The following is a 20580-nucleotide window of genomic DNA, read 5'->3' on the forward strand; positions in this document are numbered from 1 at the left end:
GCTGGACAACATCACGTACCGACTACTGAAGAACTTGAGTGACAGAGTGAGAGAAGAGCTCCTCAGGCACATGAATGATGACCGGGAGAGCGGCAAACTGCCAAGGAGATGTAAGGAAGCAAAAGTCAGGTTCATTCCAAAACCGAGAAAGCCCCAAACATCAACAATCTGAGACCCATCTCCCTCACGTCCAGCGGGGGCAAGGTGATGGAAAGGATGGTGTTAAGCAGACTACAGAGACACTTGGACGTCACCAGTCAAATGCCGGACGCTATGTTTGGTTTCCGAAAGCACCTGACCGCGCAGGACGTGTTCATACAGTTCAAAGAAGAGATCATGAAACAGGCCACGAGGCACTCGCCACGCGCCATCCTGGCACTTGACCTTAAGGGGGCGTTTGACGCGTCTCGAATGCCAACGTCCTGACCAACCTCCAGGGCACTGTCTGCGGAGAATGGGTCTTCATTTACGCGCGGGGCTTTCAACGGATCGGAAAGCGAGAATCACAGTGGGGGAGAAAGTATCCCCGCTCATCGAAATGGGCAGTAGGGGGACCGAGGCTCAATCAAGGCTCAGTCCTCTCGCCCTGTTCAACATGGTACTCCTGAGCCTGCCCTAGGCGGTCGAAGCAATTGAAGGCTTGGGGCACGCGTTCTGCGCCAACGACATCTCGCGGATGAATGCAAGACACGCTGCAGATGGCGGCGGAAGTGGTGGACAAATATAAAAAAAAAATGCGACCTAAGATGCTCGCCACAAAAGTTGGAACTGGTAATAGTCCGGCAGCGGGCGCCTAAAAGTCTCAAGGAAGACATCAGAGTGGTGCTAGATGGAGAAGACATTGTGCTGGGCCCCAGTGTCAAAATCCTAGGACTAGTGATACAAGCGAACAACAAGGCGGAAGCGTCTGTTAAAAAGCTAAGGGGTATGACGGAGCAAATACTCCACATGCCCCGCAGAGTGGCGACGATACGCAGAGGAAGGAAAGAGAGCGACACCCTGAGGCTCGTACAGGCCTTCGTGGTGTTCTGAATTAAGTACGTGGTACCGTATCTCCTGCTGAGCGCGGTCGAAACGAAGCAGATCGACGTGATAATCAGAAAAGCAATCAAGCATGCCATTGGAGTTCCGATGAGTGCCTCCACGGATAGACTCATGACGTTGGGCTTGCATAACACGGCGGACGAACTGATCGAGGAACACCGCTCCCGCCAGAAGCATCGCCTAAGTCAAACGAAGGCTGGCAGAAGTGTCCTTAAGAAGATCGGCTGAGAGGAGACGAGACAAACAGAGCGAGGACAACTATCAGACTACTGGCTCGAAGCTATCAAGGTGAAACAACTCGTCATGAACGTGAGCCCAACACACCACAGCGGCAGATGGGAGGCGAGAGAAAAGACGACAGGCTGCTGGCTGGTCAGAAGGGAGACTGACGCCTCCGAAGACAGAGGAAAAAGTTGGGCGACCGCAACGGTGACAACCAAGGATAAGCTGTTAACGTGCGCGGTAGCAAAAACAAACAACGTCGAAGAAGCGGAAGAGGTGGCAATTGCTCTGGCCCTCACCGTATCGGGCAAGACCAGAGTGGTCACAGACTCACAACAAGCCTATAGAAGCTTCCAGTCGGGCTGGGTAACCCGGTTGGTGCTTCGGGAACTCAAAGGCAAACAACCTTCGAAAGGGGAAGCGATAGAATTAATCTGGGTTCCGGCTCACTGCGCAGTGGAGGGCAACTGGTTTGTCCTCCAGCAGGGCCCGAGCGCTGTCACACCGGGCCACAGCCGCGGAAAGGGAGGAAGAGAACGCAAAGAGCCAGCCACTGGTTACGTACGTAGACATAGTGGAAAATTACAGAGACGAGAAACAGCTTTCCCGAGCGACACCCCAAGTTGACGAGGTAGCAGCAGACAGCATATAGTGTTAGGATTGGGGGCTCAATCCAATCGCTCGTAACCCGTTGTCAAGATTGGAGTCCGGCGTGAATTAGAAGGTAGCTGGCCCATGCCGTCGTCCAACTTATCCACGCTGAGGACGTTGATGAAGGGAAGGACCGCTTCTCATCGAGAACGAGGAATATGGGTTTATTTACAGTATTTGCATGCAGTTCATCAATCTAGCATGACTGCGAGATAAAGTACGTCAGTCTAACACGACTTCTTGAGAGAGTGTGTCAGTCTAACATGACTGCTTAAGAAAGTGAGTCGAGCATCCGCACAACAGCCGTTTGTAAACACTCGGTCCTCCCCCGATTCCAAGGTGGCGGAAACGTTCGTCCAGTCATCGTAAACACGCCGCCTCACCGCGGGACGGTTTACACGCACACACACACCACATAGGTTCTCGGTCCGAAACCGACATCACACGAATTTCGTAGAAGTCGGAGCGGACTCTCGCAGTGCGCCCGGGTAGCCATTGTCTTGCGTCTTGGTCGGCGCGTGGGAAGAGGTCTCTGACGACGTTCCCGCGGCAACTCCCCCAGTCATAGCAGAACAGGTCCGCGTTGGTGGGATCGGTAACAATAGTTGGCCCGCCGAAATCATTCAGTCACAACGGCGACGAGGCTAGAGCGTAACGGTGGCGGTTTCAGCACAAAGCCTGCTTCGTCAAACGCATCCTAGCTGAAGCGACGGAGAGTGGAGGACGCGCGTATTGTTCCCGACACAAAGTCGACTTAGTCACGCCGTGGCTAGAGGTTGGCGGCAGCGCTCCAGAAAAGTTGCGGCCACTGTCGCAACTGGACGGCAAAACTTGCACTGCAGCTGGCCGTTTTTAACAATAGGCAGATTTAGAGTCGCACCCGCACCCCCGCATACTAAACCGCACGTACCCGAGCCCGTACGCGTAGGAGTGCCCCGTGTGTCAGGAGCCAGGAACATTCCAACACATGATAGGGGAATGCAGTTTTAGCCAAGAAAAGGCACCACTCCTCACTAACCCCAACTCCAACATGAGCTCCTGACCCATCCCACCGGAGGTCTTGCTTTCCAGCCCCGCCCTGGAACACCAGGTGCGCGCCTCGTAACCAGCGGTCAGGTGGCGAGAGCAGCATACGGATTCCTGTGATGCGCTGAATGAAAAAGCTCACTAAATAAAGTTTTTCATTCATTAATTCGTCGGAAATGAAACGGTCAGACGTTCTTAGTAATGTTTTTATCGCGCTGAGATGTTTTTTGATCGCTTAAGAGCTGTCATTACCTAATGCAGTAATTTATTGCTTCCCTGGTGCTTTATGTTTACTCTTGTCTGGTAAGCTGCTCGTTTTTAAGAGGAAGCTTTAGCTCGGGTGCTCCTATCTAAATACATGTAAAAGGAGAATTCGTTTTTCTCGGCAACCACTGCACTAAATTTGACTAGGTTTGCTGCATTTAAAAGAAAAACTTAAAATCTACTGACTGTTGGTTTCGAATTTTTGAGTTAGGCCTTCAATATTTTATAAAAAATTGACAAAAATTGAAAATTTTCAAAAAACGAAACTATCAAGTATACAACTCTGTAACTCAACAAGAAAAAATGATATCGCAATTCTGTAAATTGTATCTGATAGCACATCTAAAGCGGACAAAATTGATATGTTACACTTGAACCTCAAAAAATGTAATAATATGTAATTACAACTTTTGCAGAACCCTCGTAAACAATGTAACAAATTCACGTAAGATGTAAAATGACATACAATATTTGTCCGCTTTGAATGATCTACTGGATGCCGTTTACAGAACCGCGATATCTGTTCTTGATGCAGAGCTATTAGTTTGTAAACTTCATGCTTCTATTTTTTTCAAACTTCTGAATTTTTGAAAATATTTCTAACAAAATGCAAGCCCTAAATCAAAATTCTGCTTCCAACAGTCACTAGAATTTATCTTACTCTCTCAAATGCAACAAATTTCATCAAAATCGGTCCAAGGGTTATCTCAGAAAAACGTTTTTGCGTTTTTACATGTATTTGAATAGGCCGCGTCGGAGTTGGGCCCGAGCTAAAGCTTCCTCTTAAGTGTCATGATTTGTTCTTTCGTAATCTTTATCAATGGCTACACGACTGTCTGAACGGCTCTATGCTCGCTGGTTGTGTTGTGCACTTTCCTGAGCTGTTGGTGTTGGGCACAGGCATCGAAACATACCGCAGCCATTTACTCGTCTGAACTTGTCGCTCGCCCTTTTTTGTTCTTTTCAGTCCGGCGCTTGCTGATGCTGGGAGTGAGTCCCGATTCTACCAACGAGGACGGGCTCACGGCATTGCACCAGGTATTGTGCGCAAATGGTTACGACACACTTTCTGGTAGTTTCCTCTGGGCTCACTTCATAATACGTTGTTTAACTTTGGGCTGTTTCAAAGCACTTTCGGCGGTCTTGCGCTGAGCGATTTTCCTTTCGTTCTTCTGCGTCAAGCCCCCACGCCGACCCCCGGTGACTATTTTCTTTTTTAAATTTAAACTTTCGTCGGAGAGCAGTATGTGGTACGACTGCGAAATTTGAACTGCCTCACACGTGCGTAAATGCCAAACTGCCTTATTCTTCAATTGTCTGGCTATGCTTTCAATGCCCTGCGAAAATGTCTTTTCGATATCGCGATGAGAAAGCGCATGGTTCTTGCAGGAAAACGGCCTGCGTTCTTTACCCCAACTCACCAAGTTGCGGGCAAATATAGCTATGCTCGCGATTTTCTTGCGTGTAGCTGCATTTATTTGCTTAGATGATCTAGTTCGGCAAGCGTAGATTAGCGCCTCCAAATCATTTCGCCACCGAGTCACGTCTCCTTCTATACGATGATGATGCAAAAACACGGCTGAGATTTTGTTCCTCGGAGGCAATGAGGTCCGTCGAGTTGCGCAAGCTCTTTCGGCTACTAGAGGGGCAGCAACCATTACGGATTTCTGCGGGAGGAGCGAAAGGACAAAGCCCTCCTATGCCCTTACTCCCCTGCGAGTTAGTGTATATATACCATTTTCGTTATCTGGTTTGCCGTTATTGGAACGGCAGTAATGGCATAGCCAGCGTGATGCAGAGGCCTCCGTTTCTATGGTGCGGGCCGAGAGTCTGGCAACTTACTGCTGCGTTAGTGCTTTGCGTAGCAGCGATGGTGGCTTCTTTGTTTCCAGGGCAGTGCGTATACTGACGCGGTTTCCACATGCACTGTCGGATGTGTATAGACGCACTTTGTACGAAGTTTAAACGGAACGTGCGGCTGTTGCTTCCGTGCCGTGCATCCGTGAACAGCAGTCGCGCTCCGTTTTTAGCACGGCAGTGAAGGCATGCGAGTTGCTAGGTGCTGCAGAGAATTCTGCAATCTCCAGGGCATCCAGGGCTTGCGACCATCATGTGTACGTAATAGCTACGCGTGGGTCCTCTCGCTTTTGCCCCGTCCGTTGCGGCGCCGGTGTGGCAGTTTTGGCCAGTCGGAGGAACCTCATGGGATTAAATCTCCAACTGCGCACGCTGCCGCAACACACGTGCACGCGTGCACCGAGCTTAGCCGAATGACATATCGTAAAGTTCTCTGCGACGGCCGACGTACGCCACCTTCCGTATATGTCGCCTTCGTGTCCACTCAAAGCAGAAAACCTGCACCATTTGAGTCGTGTGCGCCACACGTGAACGCAGACAGCTTATTCAAGGAACATGCTAAACGCGTTGACCGTGTCCCAAATTGAAATGCATTGTGTGTTTGCCTTCGCGTGTCACGGCTTAAAGGGCGCAGGCCCTCTGTCATACGGGAGGTACGGCTGACCTTTTCCCGTCCGCATCGCTAGTGTTTACTACGCTGGACCGTCGCCTTGGCGTAACATGGTGCGTGATCGTGTCTGCGCAGTGCTGCATCGATGACAGCGAGGAGATGATGAAGCTGCTTATCGACTTCGACGCCAACGTGAACGCGAAGGACAGCGAGCAGTGGACGCCCCTGCACGCGGCCGCCACCTGTGGTCATATTCACCTCGTCCGCTACCTCATCTCCAGGTCTGTCTGTCGCCGGCGTGTGGCCACGCTTGCGTTGTCAGCAGTCGCGGCACAAGACCGGTCTGTGTTTCGTGCGTCCCTGTTATGGTTGACCTGATAAGTTAACGTGTAACAAAAGGACAGATTGCCGGTGCAAGGTTTTTCAAGTACACAAGCACACACACGCTCTCGCGCGCACCGTGTGTTTTTGCGACGACTGTCTCTTAATTATTAGAAATATGGGATTCGAGATGCAATAATACTTCTTGCAGGACAAGGTTCGCAACAAGAGCCGACAAGAGAAAACTAATCGCGAGCTCTTAGCAAATCGACTTTGAAATCCTAAGCACGCTGCCGCGAAGAGTTCGTTATTTTCAGCGTGAAACCGAAACCAAGGGTGCGATCGGAGATCGTTGTTCGGCGCGTTCGTTCGGTTACCGGCGCGTGCGATTGGCCTACTCCGCGCCGATGTTGCCAGCCGCTGGGCGCGGCCACGTTTTTGGTGACGTCAAAATGACGACACGCTCCTGTCAATCATCGCGCAACCGAGCACGTCGTCTGCTAGGCGCCGAACGCGACGGGAGTTGGGAAGTTTGGAGCGATCATCGCTCGTTACGACACCGGCTTCGCATGGCGCGTCTGGTGGATTGGATTGGATCCAAACGGCGGCTGAATAGCACGTTCGGATCCAATCCATAGTATAATTCTAGAAAAATGGCTATAGTGTACTTCTAGTACACTATAAAAATGGCGCATGCGTTGGGAACTTAGGTTGTTGCGCTGGCGTTGCTCGAGGTGGAAGGAGAGCAGGTGGCGGAGCGAAACGCGTTTGAAGAAATGGCAGACAGCGAATTCCGGCGTCGCTTTTGTTTCTCGAAATAAATAGTGCGTTGGCTGTACAGCGAAATCGGCCCCATCATCGGTGCCAGCGAGCCACTGGAATGTTGTTGCTGCCTCTTGAAAAGTGTGCCGCTGTTCCCATCCTTTCTTTTTTTTCCTTTTTCTTCTTACTGTGCGCTACACCACCTAGGAATGACACAGAGAAACTAATAGCTATGAATTGCAGTAGTCAAATGTACTACTATTTGAAAACGTGTTTGAGTTTGAGAAGAAAAAAATATATATTTTAGATAAAGATTTCATTAATTGGAAGACGAGAAACATTTCGATTTGTAGTATACTGTCTGCAAGCAGACAACAAACGAGGGAAGTAAACTGTCGGGGAGTTCGCTGCTTGCCGATTGGCTGCTCTCTCCGCCCCGTTCTCAGACATTTTTCATACTGCCACTTTGTGACATTGCAGCAACCGAACAGAACGCGTATTGAACAAAGATCTCCGATCGTGCCTCAAGTGCGTCGGAGCGCGCGTAACCACGCCCTGTCAAGTGGTGACGCGACAAGGCACGTTGCATACCGTGGCGTGCCGGCCAGAGTGGTCAGAATGCCAAGCTTTACCTACGAGAGGCGGTCTTGGTTTATAAGGCCCGCACTTGTCACCCGAAAAAGGAAGCGAAGTCATTGGCACTGATCGACAGCGGGTTCACATGACTGATCATCGAGGGCCAGTTCTTTCAGCCAATGGCAGTTAGTTGTGGCAAGGTTTTCTTTTGTTTTATGGTGTGGCTGTAAAGCTGATTCAAATGGGTTGTGAAGCTTTGGGCGAAAAACGGCCCAGAAGCAATAGGTCAGGCTCAAACTCGTAAAGGCTCATGGGATGCATCCGCTGCTCGCCGCTTCCGGTTAAACAGATGCCGGTTTCCGCACATGACTCTGTGTTTGCGGGGCTGGTCGCGCTTGCTCTCTCTGTGCCTTCATCGCAAGGTATCGCCCACGCTGCTAATTTCTAGATTCTTTGATGGTCATGTCGATGACTGACCTCGAAATCTGAGCGCAAGCATATATATATATATATTTAATATATATAAAAACAATATATATTTTTCAGCCGATCGATCGAACACGTGAATTAGCTAGGTGTGCTGTGACAGTTTCGTGCTTGTCTTGGATGAAGAGTCACACTTGTTCTCACATCAGTTCTGTTCGGGTCGAGTATGTGAGTGATTTTGTAGCATTTCAGTCGTGAATATCAGATTTGTGCAAGAGGCTGTCGTATACACTAATGTGTTCACCTGTCACAGCCATTGATAAACTGCGTTGCTTAAGTGCGCACGGCTGCTAAGAAAAAAACGGCCCAGAAGCAATAGGTCAGGCTCAAACTCGTAAAGGCTCATGGGATGCATCCGCTGCTCGCCGCTTCCGGTTAAACAGATGCCGGTTTCCGCACATGATTCTGTGTTTGCGGGGCCGGTCGCGCTTGCTCTCTCTGTGCCTTCATCGCAAGGTATCGCCCACGCTGCTAATTTCTAGATTCTTTGATGGTCATGTCGATGACTGACCTCGAAATCTGAGCGCAAGCATATATATATATATTTAATATATATATAAACAATATATATTTTTCAGCCGATCGATCGAACACGTGAATTAGCTAGGTGTGCTGTGACAGTTTCGTGCTTGTCTTGGATGAAGAGTCACACTTGTTCTCACATCAGTTCTGTTCGGGTCGAGTATGTGAGTGATTTTGTAGCATTTCAGTCGTGAATATCAGATTTGTGCAAGAGGCTGTCGTATACACTAATGTGTTCACCTGTCACAGCCATTGATAAACTGCGTTGCTTAAGTGCGCACGGCTGCTAAGAACCTTGACTTTCCCTAAGAAAAATATCATCCACACATTTGGCTTTTCGAACTTTTAGATCACTGCTAAAGTAGATGCTTGGGCAAGTTGGTATGACATATTTAGAATTTTATATAATTTTACAGTGGACGTTTATACATTTCGCAACGTTTACATATGAATCACATAAGTGTTGTCTTGCAAAATAACTTGCCGTCCACGTTACTGATATTTCCTAGAACATGTGTAATAACAAAAAGTTGACCATGCGGTCGGCATGGTTTAACTATGTTTTAACGTAGTATCTCTTTCTCCAACTTCATGCAACATTTGTTATAAAAGTCTCTAGTGTTCAAAGCTGCAGTATACCCCTTGTGTTTGGCACACTTTGTGATTTTTGTGTGAGATATGGAACGTGAGTCGTGCTAGAAGTGTTCGTCGACCGCATCTGGCTTCCCCGCACGCTTTAATTTGCCGTAATATGCTTTCGACGTCTCTTTATAAGGACAATACTACAGCCTTGTGATCGTTGGCACGAATAGAATTCATTTGAGAACAAGGAAGTGCGACTCGTCATTCAAGATGAGCACGAAAATGCGACAGCACACATAGCTAATTCACGTGTTCGATCGATTCGGCCAAAAAATATTATTTTAAAGCACTGCCTATACTAAAATTTCATGGTCAGTCATTGATGCGACCACCACAGGCTCTAGAAATTAGCAGCATCGGCGATACCTTGCAATGAAAGTGCACAGCGAGCAAGCGTGGCCAGCACCCGCGTACGGAGAATCGTGCGCTGGAACCGTCATCTGCTGAACCGGAAGCGCCGAGCAGACGACTTGTCCCATAAGCCTTTGCAAATTAACGCCTCACCTTTCATAACCAACACCAGCAAGGGCGGTCATGAGAGCAGGGATTGAAGCACGACTAGGTGAGGAGGGAACAAACATTGTTAAAGAAAAACACCTTTTTAATTAAAGACCAGACACAACTTGAATACCGTATAACCTCATTGATACGTTCCTGTTACGTATGTTTTCCTGGCGCCAACGTTTGCAATCGAGGACAAAAAAAATGAAACAATAGAATTATGCTCATCTTTTTCCGGTTCATACGTTCCTGGAACACAGAAAGTTTCGGCACCAGCGTTCAGTACGTCGCCAAGCTGCGATCGTGTCATACGTTTTCCGGTCGCTGGATCCCATGTAAACAAGAAAATGCGCAAGGCGCGCACGATCGAGAACAGTATATAGCTGCCTGTGCGGCAGCTTCACTGCAATACTCGCCCGCCCGTCTCACGTGATAACGCCGGCACGCGCTCGGGTTCTCACTTCGGTACCACAAAATCTCCGGGGTCATCGCGCACGGCATTCACAGCTATCGCTGCCAATCCTATTGCGACAAGTATATTCCCCTATTTGTAGCATATTCCCCTATAAATTTAATATGTGCACGATGCATTGTACATGACCGGAGTTCATTCCTGCATCACCACTGTACCGATCAGCCGAGTTACTGGATGATACACGCCCGCGTCTTGGTCGCGCCGGCATTGCTGAAGCAGAAATGATCACTAATACTTTGAACTTCGGTCTCTTGAACACTGTTAAAAAAATGGCCAAGCTATTTACATTGCTGCTTCTATTTTATATGGTAGGGGACGTACTAGCTAAAGTTGTGTGCGCATTTCGTACTTGTGCTATGCGGCGATATATTTTATTTCCACACAGTGTCGATGGAAGTCCATTGTCGCCATCAGAGACAACACGGATTTGCAGCAAACATTTTGTGGGAAACTGCAAAAATGACTTTAGATAACACGCATCGTATATCCGATGATTTTTCTGGCAGCACATACGATGTTGTTTCCAATTACCTGCTCAGCGTCACTTACATGGCTAAGTAGACGCTGCCCTTTTGCCGCATAGCAGCCATAAAAATAATCGTAAGCGTAGCGATCTTCTTAATGGCAAATAGAAGTGTGTACGCCATCTCTCGAATAAAATGTCCACGCACACACACGTAGGCACACACCGCGCGGTATGAAATGCTCCCAAACATGCGCAGTGCAAGAGGCAATCAAGGCGGTGCGAACAAGAGATGGGAGAGGCGTACCACCTGCTAGTTGAATTTTGCCCCGCATGTGGCGCTCTCAAAGCTGGCGCAGCAGTGCTGCTCGCGGTGCTGTTTTTGTCTATTGTGATAAGCTTCTGCACCTACCTGTTTCACAGTGCGTGGCGCGTAGTGCCATTGGTAGCGTACTGCGCGCTTTTAGTAGGCGATAATCCAAACGCACCGCTGTTCCCAGCTGCATCACGTGGGCAACACATTTCGCTTCGGTGGCATCCGACGTCACCCGCCAACTCGATTTCGTTTCGGTTTCCCATCGCCCTCTTAAACCACCACCCACAATAGGAAAACAACAAAATACACCTCGGGCCGCCGGAGCACCAGTGCACCAGCTCGACGCGTGTCTGCGTCTCATGCCGCAACAATCCGCGCAATGCTTCGCATTACGTGATGTCAACAATAGTGGAGCCTGTCAAACTTTTTAGTTAATTCGGATTGTACATTTTCCCGGTTAGTATGTTTTTCTTGCATTTTTTTGCCAGTACGTATGAACGAGGTTCTATTGTATATTGAAAGAAATGAATTTTTAAATTATTCTTATATCCATCAGGCCAGGAAAGAAAACGATTCTTTCAGTCTAAAATTAGACATTAATCCCTGTTCTTTAGTGTCTGCTAAAGAAAAAAAAAAGTGTATACATACTCCTATCAGTTGCAATGAAATGCAGCTCTTGCAGCATCCAGAAAGACTTGCTCGTAAAGTTTGCCTGCTACTACACGCCCCCTTCACACATTCTGTTGTTTTCTCCCACAATGTTTGTCTGAGTTGTAGTTGCGTTGTGCTCGTGAGGTGTGCCTCATCATGGGTAACACGTCCAGTCAGGAGTAGTGAATTACGACCGCCATATTATTTTTCACTCAGCTGCCTCCATGTGGCTGCACTGGCCGGCAGGCTTGGTGTCCGACGATGCGACAAGCATTGAACACCGAAAGCGCCCTAAAGGTTCGCAACTGCCATTGTGCCAAATTGCAGGACACGTGAAAGTACTGCCCTAATGACAGGCCACCAAAATAAGTTTTGCGCCTTCGAAACTAAAATGGCATCGCTTCTTTTTTTAAGGGATATGGCGTCATTCTATTTTCTGTTCTGCCTGAAGTGTTCTCTTGTCACACAGATGGCACTAAGCCCGATGAACCATCCATGAACTGCCATGTTTTGAATGTATGGGCTTCTGTGGAAGCTTTGCTACCACATATATTTACCTTGGTGGGCGTTTCGTGTAATGCAACTTTAAGGCATGGCTACGCGCTCTCCTGACACAGTTGGTTTCAGTTTTGCGTTGAAAATGATTTGGAACTTTTCACGCCAACATGCTTTAAATGGTGGTTTTTCATCCAATTAAAAAGGAAAGTTGCTGTGAGCTTGCCAATAGCTACGAATTTCCAATTAACATTGGAAGCATAATGCTGGCAATTAAAAAGAAGTTAACAAATATTAATTAATTAGGCTAATAAATTACCCACGAGGGAGTTTTTCTTTGTCCGTCCTTGTTGCAAATCTTGTCCTGCAAAAGATACTATGGCGTCTTAAGTCCACTATCTTCAATATAAACAGCCATCGCTGAAACATGTTACATATTATCTAAAATGACCAGTCCGTTCATCCCACTTGGAAATACCACTACTGCAGCTGTGCTCTCAATCATACTTTTGTATTGTCCACTCATGGCAACCACTAAATAAATTGGTCGCTGGGATGAATGAATGAATGAATAAATAAAACAAAGAAGTAAATGAGTAAGAACGGGACGAGATGTGCGAGCCAGCCTTCCGTATCACCGCATGACAAAGAGATGTCCTTTCTAATTGACAAAGATTACATGGTCATTTCCTTGCTTATTTGTTTTTAAATTTTTGTTTCAGCAAAAATTGGTCATTATGCATTTATACCTTTGTAAGACAGCATACGCCCTTCCACTGAAAAACTAGTGCTCAGTACAATTTTTTGCTCGTGTCGTGTGGTCTCCCTTTCATCCTCGTTTATTTTTCACACTGAAATTTCAGCATGAATACGTACCAACATGCTCAGTTTACCTTTATTCTATATAGACCCTTATTTGCCGCTGTGGAATTGCTTTTTTGGACGATTGCCATATAGACTCTTTTGAAAGTGATGCAAGGCCGGAGTAATTAATACTCCATATACTAAATGTTGTATTGATGGCATACACATATGTTGGTGATACGAACACATTGAGCACGGTAATGCAGATACATGCATCTGTACAGACATGCCCATTGTGGTATAAAATTGAGAAAATTGATGTCGAAGTAAGTAAAATCCTCGGGGGTGTTCGGTCTGTCTGCTATATTGTTTGTGTGTCACATAAAAAAAGTTTAATCATGGGGTTTGCATTATTCTCTTACAGAGGTGCTGACCTCTTAGCTGTCAATGCCGACGGCAACATGCCATATGATATATGTGAAGATGAGCCGACACTAGACTACATTGAATCTGAGATGGCAAAAAGAGGTAAGTTTGACCTGTACTTTTATCCTTTGTTGTCAGCAGAACAAATGTTGGCTAGTTTAGTTGTGCTTTGGCTTCATTGGTCTTGGTGAATAATTACAAAACTCTTGTTACATTACCTCTGAACTGTGTACTCTTCTGAGAAATCGCATATTTAGGTCATAAATATCTGGGATATCTGGAAATAATGAACCTCTTAAAGCTTCTGTCATGCACAACATAGGGCAGTGATAAAAAATTTCCATTAACTTGTACAAGAGCCTTGTCCGCTCTTGTCATGACTGTGGTGCTATAACCTATCGCTCCGCAACACCAGGCACATTAAAAATCCTAGACCTAGTTCATCATTTAGGTATGCGCCTCTCGACTGGTGCCTTTAAGACAAGTCCTGTAGAAAGTCTCTACGTAGAATCAAACAAGTCCTCACTCCATCTACAGAGGTCATATTCCAGCTTCATATATTATCTGTAAGTAAACTAAAATCCTGAACATCCTTGTTTCACAACTGTAAACTATATGTCCTGTGCCATACTTCTCAACAATCGGCCCACAGCAAGGGAGCCCTTCTGACTGCATGTGAGGAATCTCGGTGAAGAAATGTGTGTTCCACTTGTAGAGCACCATCTAATGCTTCCAGTGAAGCTTTCATTGCCGTGGCAGTGGCAGCTTGTGGAATGTGACATGTTTCTTGAAGTCAATAAGCGTGTTCCTGAGATGCACATTCGAATGCATTTCCTTGAACTTTGGTCGATGTGTTGCTGCCCGGAGTTTTACACCGATGCATAGAAGTCACATGCTGGTGTGTCTTATGCAGCAGTCGGTCCGTCCTTTTCAGGTTTCGGCATTCTGCATGCACAAACAAGTATCTTTATGGCTGAAGCATATGCACTATTATTGGCTGTGAAACACCTCAAACCGTAAAAACTATGAAAGGCAATTATGTATACAGACTCTATAAGAATAGTCAAGGCTTTAGTGTCACTAAAAACGCATTAAAATACTGTAATTATTGACCTTTATACATTCTTGTGCACTGTTTATACATGTAATCAACATGTCATAATGTGCTGAGTGCCTGGGCACAGAGGCATTGAGGCTAATGTGCTAGCTGATGAAATCGCCACATCCACAGCATCAAAAGATGTCGACTCTTCCATAGCTCTCCCTGCCATAGATTTGAGACCTTTCATTCAGAAAAAATTAAGAGACTATTGGCAATGCTTGTGGAGCACCTAAACCTCATATAAACATTATCTAATTAAGCCGCAGTTAAGCACTTCCCCATCACAACAAACAGGATGTCAATAATCACAACAAATTGATATCCTGTTTTCTCGACTTGGAATAGGGGACACATACGATACACACAACTTCTTGCTGACTGGTGATGAGCCTCCTACATGTGGTATATGTGGTGAAAAGCTGACTGTCATCCACGCGCTTGTGGAATGTCGGGAAGCAGAAATCGAGACGAAAAAGCACTTCCCTTTAGCATATCGGCGGAGTGTCCCATTACACCCAGCAGAGTTTCTTGGCACAAATGCACTATTCGATAAAAAATATGTTTTAGATTTTTTAAATGACATTCTTACACTGTACATTATCAGTCTAAAAGTTGCGTAGTACAGCTTCTACCAGATGCTGCTGCTGCGTTAGCTACATCTAGTATAGGACATGTCTCCAGGCCCTTGCGTTCAAGGGCCCTGATAAGGCAACAGTGCTATTGTAATTTATATTAGTATATCATCTTTTAAGAGTACATGTTGTATGTTTATATTATACCTCGCAAGTCATTATCATTATTTTACTACATATATATTTTACACAGTTTACAGTGACTGTTTTTAGCCTCCTTTACAGCCATGTCACATCTACCTCTCATAATTCATCGCTCCATTGCCAACTAATTAATGCTGACCTCGCGCTCTTTGGCCACATTTTGCCCTTGTGCCACAAAACATCATCATCATCACCACCACCACCACCACCACCACCATCATCTAATGATTTGTTTCAAATTTCAGAAAGTGCTGAAAAAAAATGAACCGCAGAGAACAAAAGAATAATTTATTTTAATGAGAAGTGCTGGGAATGAAGGAAAACTGAGATGAAAAGATGCATACCGTAGCATGGTATCGCTTTCTACAAGTTAAACTTATTGCTGGGGATCAAAGATAGCTGTAGTAACGGCTGTGCCATATGGAGTAGTAATAGCTTTGTAAAAGTAAGTATCTGTAAACTAACAATGCACAAGGTGTTTCCGCGACTTCATTGTCACCTTCTCATGGCACAGGTTCCAGTTCCTTTTGTTCTGTATTTGAATTCAAAAACAATGGTGATCAGCGAGGGGAACATTGACCATGGCCTTTAGTTTTCTGCTTGACCATCTTCTCTGTCAAAGCAAGCTGGCCAAGCTAGGGACTTTGAACTAGCTCAGAGGCCTCTGCATCATGTGTTCAGCTGATCTTAACAACAAAAAAGAGTGCTTATGTTGGCTGTATAGCACTAAATTACCAGATCATTGTGCAAGTTATGCAAGGGCCAGGCTGAGATTTATGCTATGCTCATGTCACAGGGAACTCATTGTAATTAAGGAAAATTTGGTCCAACACCTTGTACCTATTTATTTATTTAATTATTTATTCTATATTTTGTTAATGTATATTGTTAAGGTCTTGATGAATGAAAGCAATTCACACAAGCACGAATGAAATTGCACTTGATAGTACTAGCTAAAGCATAAAAGCCAAAATAATGCTCAGTCTTAGGTGTGTGTTAAAGGTCCTAATTATAAAGCATAGCAGCCATTACTGAATATTGGGTAATACATGTCCAGCACAGTTTTTACTGGTGCTGTCACCTTGGATTACTGCAGTCACTAAAGTGCACATTTTGTGTCATTATTTTCGGACAATTTGCAACGCACACGTCAATGTCTGATGGCACCTCTAGTGTAAGTTTTATTCAAGACTTCCCAAAATACTAGGGAAGAACAGTTGAAACATAAACTCGAAGAGTAGTCTCCGTGCTATTCAGGGGATGCATTTGCTTGTCGAAACACTGTGTAATTTATGTTTGGCAGCATGTAAAGAAAACCGTTGTCTGAATTGATTGATTTCTTATTATGGGGTAAAGAAAGAGTTGCTAGTCCGACATCTCAATCATTTATTTGCATCGGAAGATCCGCACATATTGATAATTTTACCCTGCAGAACATGCCTGAACATGTCATCTCTTGCCATCAGCCTTTGTTGTTGCATAGTGTCCATAAATAATTTCTCATGACAGCACCGTTAAACGCATTGCTTTTTTGTAGCCTTAACACATATTCAGTGGAATTTATACATGGATATTCCAGACAGTGACTGCCACCACTTAATGTTGTTCAGCTTTTGCTTGGCCACTTGAGTCGGCAGTGGTGCAGTTTTATTTTTTCCAAGCTTAACCATTCCTGGGACTCGATTTGTGCTTGCAGTCTTCATAGCTTCAAATGAAGAGGTTATTTGTAGTTCTGCTGCTCGGTTTGCTAATGCTGTCAACATATCCTATCATCTCCCTTCCCTCCCAATCTCCAGGCATCACCCAGGAAATGATTGATGAAACCAGGGCAGCCAATGAAGTAATGATGCTAAGTGACTTGAAGGGCCTAAGTGACGCGGGCGGTGACTTGGAATTCAGGGATGAGCAAGGTGCCACACCTGTAAGTATTCAATGCTCATATGTTGTGTGTAAATGTATGCTACATGTAGATGAAGTGGCCTTATCTACTTGTTACCTCATTGTCCTCATTTCCGTTTCCAGTTGCACATTGCAGCAGCTAATGGGTACGTGTCTGTGGTCGAGTTCCTCCTGGATCAGCATGTGTCAACAGATGTATGCGACAATGACCAATGGCAGCCGATTCATGCAGCAGCTTGCTGGGGTCATGTGAGTGATGCTTCTTCTTTGCTTTCACCTTTTTCTTCTTCCTCTTTTTTTCTACTTTTGCAATGGTGTACCAGAAAAATTTCAATGATGGCCCACCCAGAATAACAGTAAGTTGAGATGACTAAATGGAAAGGACCAAGGGAGTGTGTGTCTCCAGCCTGGCCTCAGCTGCGCATGGCTGTCGGGGTGGCTGAGCTGATATACAGATTGAAAGTAATCTGAGCCGGGGGGGGGGGGGGGGGCTTCATGTGCGCTGTTTTCCAGCGTGTTTAGTTCTGGAGGTCGTGTAATCTCGTGTTTCGATGACGCATTGAAACAAAAGGCAGCCGAAGCATTCACTCCCCTGTGCCTGTGCTTTTCATGATAACTTCATCCCACTATGATCAGCCGCTGTGGCATAGTGGACGCGAAACCTTCGCAGGCTTCACTTTGTACTGCTGATGTGAAGATATGTTGACATGGCATGAAACTATATCTTTGGTCTCAGACTCAAATTCAATGAAATAACCTTTCTTTTTTCTCATCTAAACTTCTTTCCAATTGCCCAATAATTCAAAAAATTTTAAGGCCTCTTCTATGCAAGAAAAATTTGTCAGCGACTGTACTTATTTGCATAAAAGGTAGAATTTCAAGATAACGAAGTGCCGATTTACTGATTTCGTTGTATTGAATTTTAACTGTATCTAATACATTGTTTTACTCAGAAAAGTCTGCATAAATGTGATAACAAAATATAGTCAATGTGTTACATATTTCCTTCTTGACCGCAGCCGGACGTGTTGGAAATGCTGGTACAGGCTGGTGCTGACCTGAATGCACGCACCAAGAATGGCGAGACACCATATGGTAAAGATTTGCTACCTCTATGATAGTGTATCTTTCGTGCACTCTTCACTAGATTTATTGTGCTTAAGATGCAACTCCACATGATTAATAAGGTAGATAATTTGCATAGCTCAGTTTTTTTTCTTCTCACTGTGCAAACATGGGAGTGTGATCGTAAGAATCTCTGTACTAGTACCAAACGTTCCTTGTATAAGGTGATTCAAGGTTGTCTGCAATGGAAGCACTAGAGCAATGTGACTGCTTAAAACCTTATTTAGCTTTCTTTTAATTGCATATATTCAGGCTTCTCTGATTATAAATTACTTCTCAAGTGTTTTTAACTAATTTACTTCATGCTTCACACACGCAAACCCCATTTTACAACTTCAGTAAGGAATATATATGCGTCTTAATAGCAACTTCAGTGTGCAAAAAAACATTCGCACACAGAAACACCAAGAAAGGATCCCCCTTGGGCATTTGTGTGTGTGTGTGTGCATGTATTTGAGTGCATTTTCTTGTGTTCTGAAGCTGGTACCAAAATGGATTACAAACTAGCCCAGCTACAAGTTCCTTTAATATGGTCATTGTCATAGGCATTGGTCATTGCCACAAATGATACAGTAAAAAAAAGAAAAAAATACTGAGGAAAATGCTTTATTTTGCAGTGGTTCAAAATCATCACTTTCGGTAGAAGAATCGTTGATAACAGTGTCATAATCCTCTCTGCTTGAAGAGCAAAGCTTCACTTTGCTGCTTTCACTGTCACTCCCACTTTTAGGGTCAAACAGCGACTTTCTTTTGCATGTGCGACTCATGTACAAGCTGTCAATGCCAGACGTCATATTTTAATATCTCCTACCAGTAAGGGCCAGAAGAGCACCATAAACGTGGACTTCATGTGCTGACATGGTGCTGCCATCCATGTAGCAGAACTAAATTTGAGTGGCCGTGCTTCGTTTGTCCAAAATTATGTTCACCAGTAAGCATTCACGAGCTAGGCTGGTCCAAAATGCTTAAGGGGTTAACCCTTTGAGGGTTGATTTTTTTCGCCATGTGCGACCACCCAGGGTCGATTTTTTTTATTGTACATTTAAATTCTTCAGAGAGACCTATTTCGGAAAAAATTTACTGTAATTTTTCTAGGGTGACCGTAAAGTGAGAAAAAATGTTTTCCATTGGCATATATGTACTGTTTATTCATGAAAAACAACAAAAAATAGCAAATAAAGTTATAAGAATAAAAAAAAAATGGCGCATTGTTATATACAATGTCCACACGAGAAGAATGCGCACACGAAAATTGTTCCCAAATCTCAAATGTTCCTCTTGCACTAATATTTATTCAGCGTGTGGTAGTCCTTGAAGCATGGCTCCACACAGGGCGGTTTGTTGCACACAGCGCACATGTACCTTGTGTCCTTGCGATATTTTTGCTGCCGAGTGGTGTTGGCGCATACGTGGCACCTCCTCTGGGTACTGCTTGCCTGAGCAGCCGTGGGAGGAAACTTCTGAATGAAGTGCCAAAAAAGGAAACGCATGCAAGGCGGCATCCTTCGTATGCGGACCCCTGTGAGTAGCAAACGAGCGAGTAACAGGCGGTCACCCTTTGAGTGATAACGAGATAGCCATCAGTTTTGCGAGCGAAAGAAGCCGAAACCGCATGCGGAACAAAACCAAAACTAACCGCCGCGCGCTTGCAAGGGCGCCAATGCGCGAGCGGTATCAGACGCTCCAGAGCAAAAAAAGAACTATACAACGAAAACCGAAAGAGAGAGACTCGAGAAAAAAATTCCATGTATTCCCACATAGTGGCAGCACATGCCAGGCAAGAAAAAGTTAGGAAATTAGCGCGCCTTTTAAACGTACAGACGGCGCTGTAAATATACGGCATCGACCATTTTCGGACCTGTTCGCGGCGCCGTATATTTACGGCGTCGACCCTCAAAGGGTTAATGAACAGTTCTGTGACAGTGGATTCAAAGAATGCTTTTGTCAAGTTCTTTCTTATGTTGGGAAGGGAAAGCCACAGGCATTTTAAATTAGTCTTACGAACACTGTGTCGAGCTTCTATTATGTTTTGTGAGAAACACCTGCTACTGCTGATGTTAGCTTGTTTGTCTTATCAGGCCCAGTCCTTGGCTTATAAAATTCAGATATGTAATGTGTGAATGAAGGCCCCTAGACATATGAGATTGATTGCTGCTGGTTGCTGCAGACATCTGTGAAGATCCTGACCTGAAGGAGAGAATTGTGCAACTACGAAGTGAAATGGAAACAAAAAGGGCCATGCAGCCAAACAAACTGCGGCGTTCACAAAGCCAGAATACTCGCAGGTAAGTGTTCCTTGAAAATGAATATGAAAGTTTGTTGTAACGTGCACTGTAGTAAGCTTAAGCTTTTCTACTTCTTAGCCAATTTTTCTTCAGAATGTCTGCTAGCTTAAAAAGTTTGATTTGATATGTCTTGCTGGCTGCAATGGCGAACATGAAGAGCTCCTAGAAAGCTTACTGTTTGTTGCTGCAGGGAACTTCAAGGAATGAAGAATCTTATTGCAGTTCCTGTATCTGCATTGCTGTCAAGCAAATGTAATGCTATCTGCAAACTTTACAACA

General features: G+C 45.2%; 1 protein-coding gene across 6 annotated transcripts in view; it reads left to right on the forward strand.

Annotated features, from left to right (window-relative positions):
- Positions 1–20580, forward strand: part of MYPT-75D (Myosin phosphatase targeting subunit 75D) — a 410236-nt gene that overhangs the window by 375997 nt on the left and 13659 nt on the right. For all 6 annotated transcript variants that reach the window (XR_010562827.1, XR_010562826.1, XR_010562829.2 and 3 more), the window contains 7 exons: positions 4175–4245; positions 5810–5955; positions 13113–13216; positions 16789–16913; positions 17015–17140; positions 17911–17986; positions 20184–20301. Coding sequence is in view for 1 of the 6 variants with exons in the window: in XM_065425335.1 (XP_065281407.1) it covers positions 4175–4245; positions 5810–5955; positions 13113–13216; positions 16789–16913; positions 17015–17140; positions 17911–17986; positions 20184–20301 (766 nt within the window). In the remaining 5 variants the exon portion in view is untranslated. The remainder of the gene's footprint in view (positions 1–4174; positions 4246–5809; positions 5956–13112; positions 13217–16788; positions 16914–17014; positions 17141–17910; positions 17987–20183; positions 20302–20580) is intronic.

The sequence above is a fragment of the Dermacentor albipictus genome, chromosome 1 (genome assembly GCF_038994185.2).
Source record: "Dermacentor albipictus isolate Rhodes 1998 colony chromosome 1, USDA_Dalb.pri_finalv2, whole genome shotgun sequence".
Taxonomy (NCBI): Eukaryota; Metazoa; Arthropoda; class Arachnida; order Ixodida; family Ixodidae; genus Dermacentor; species Dermacentor albipictus.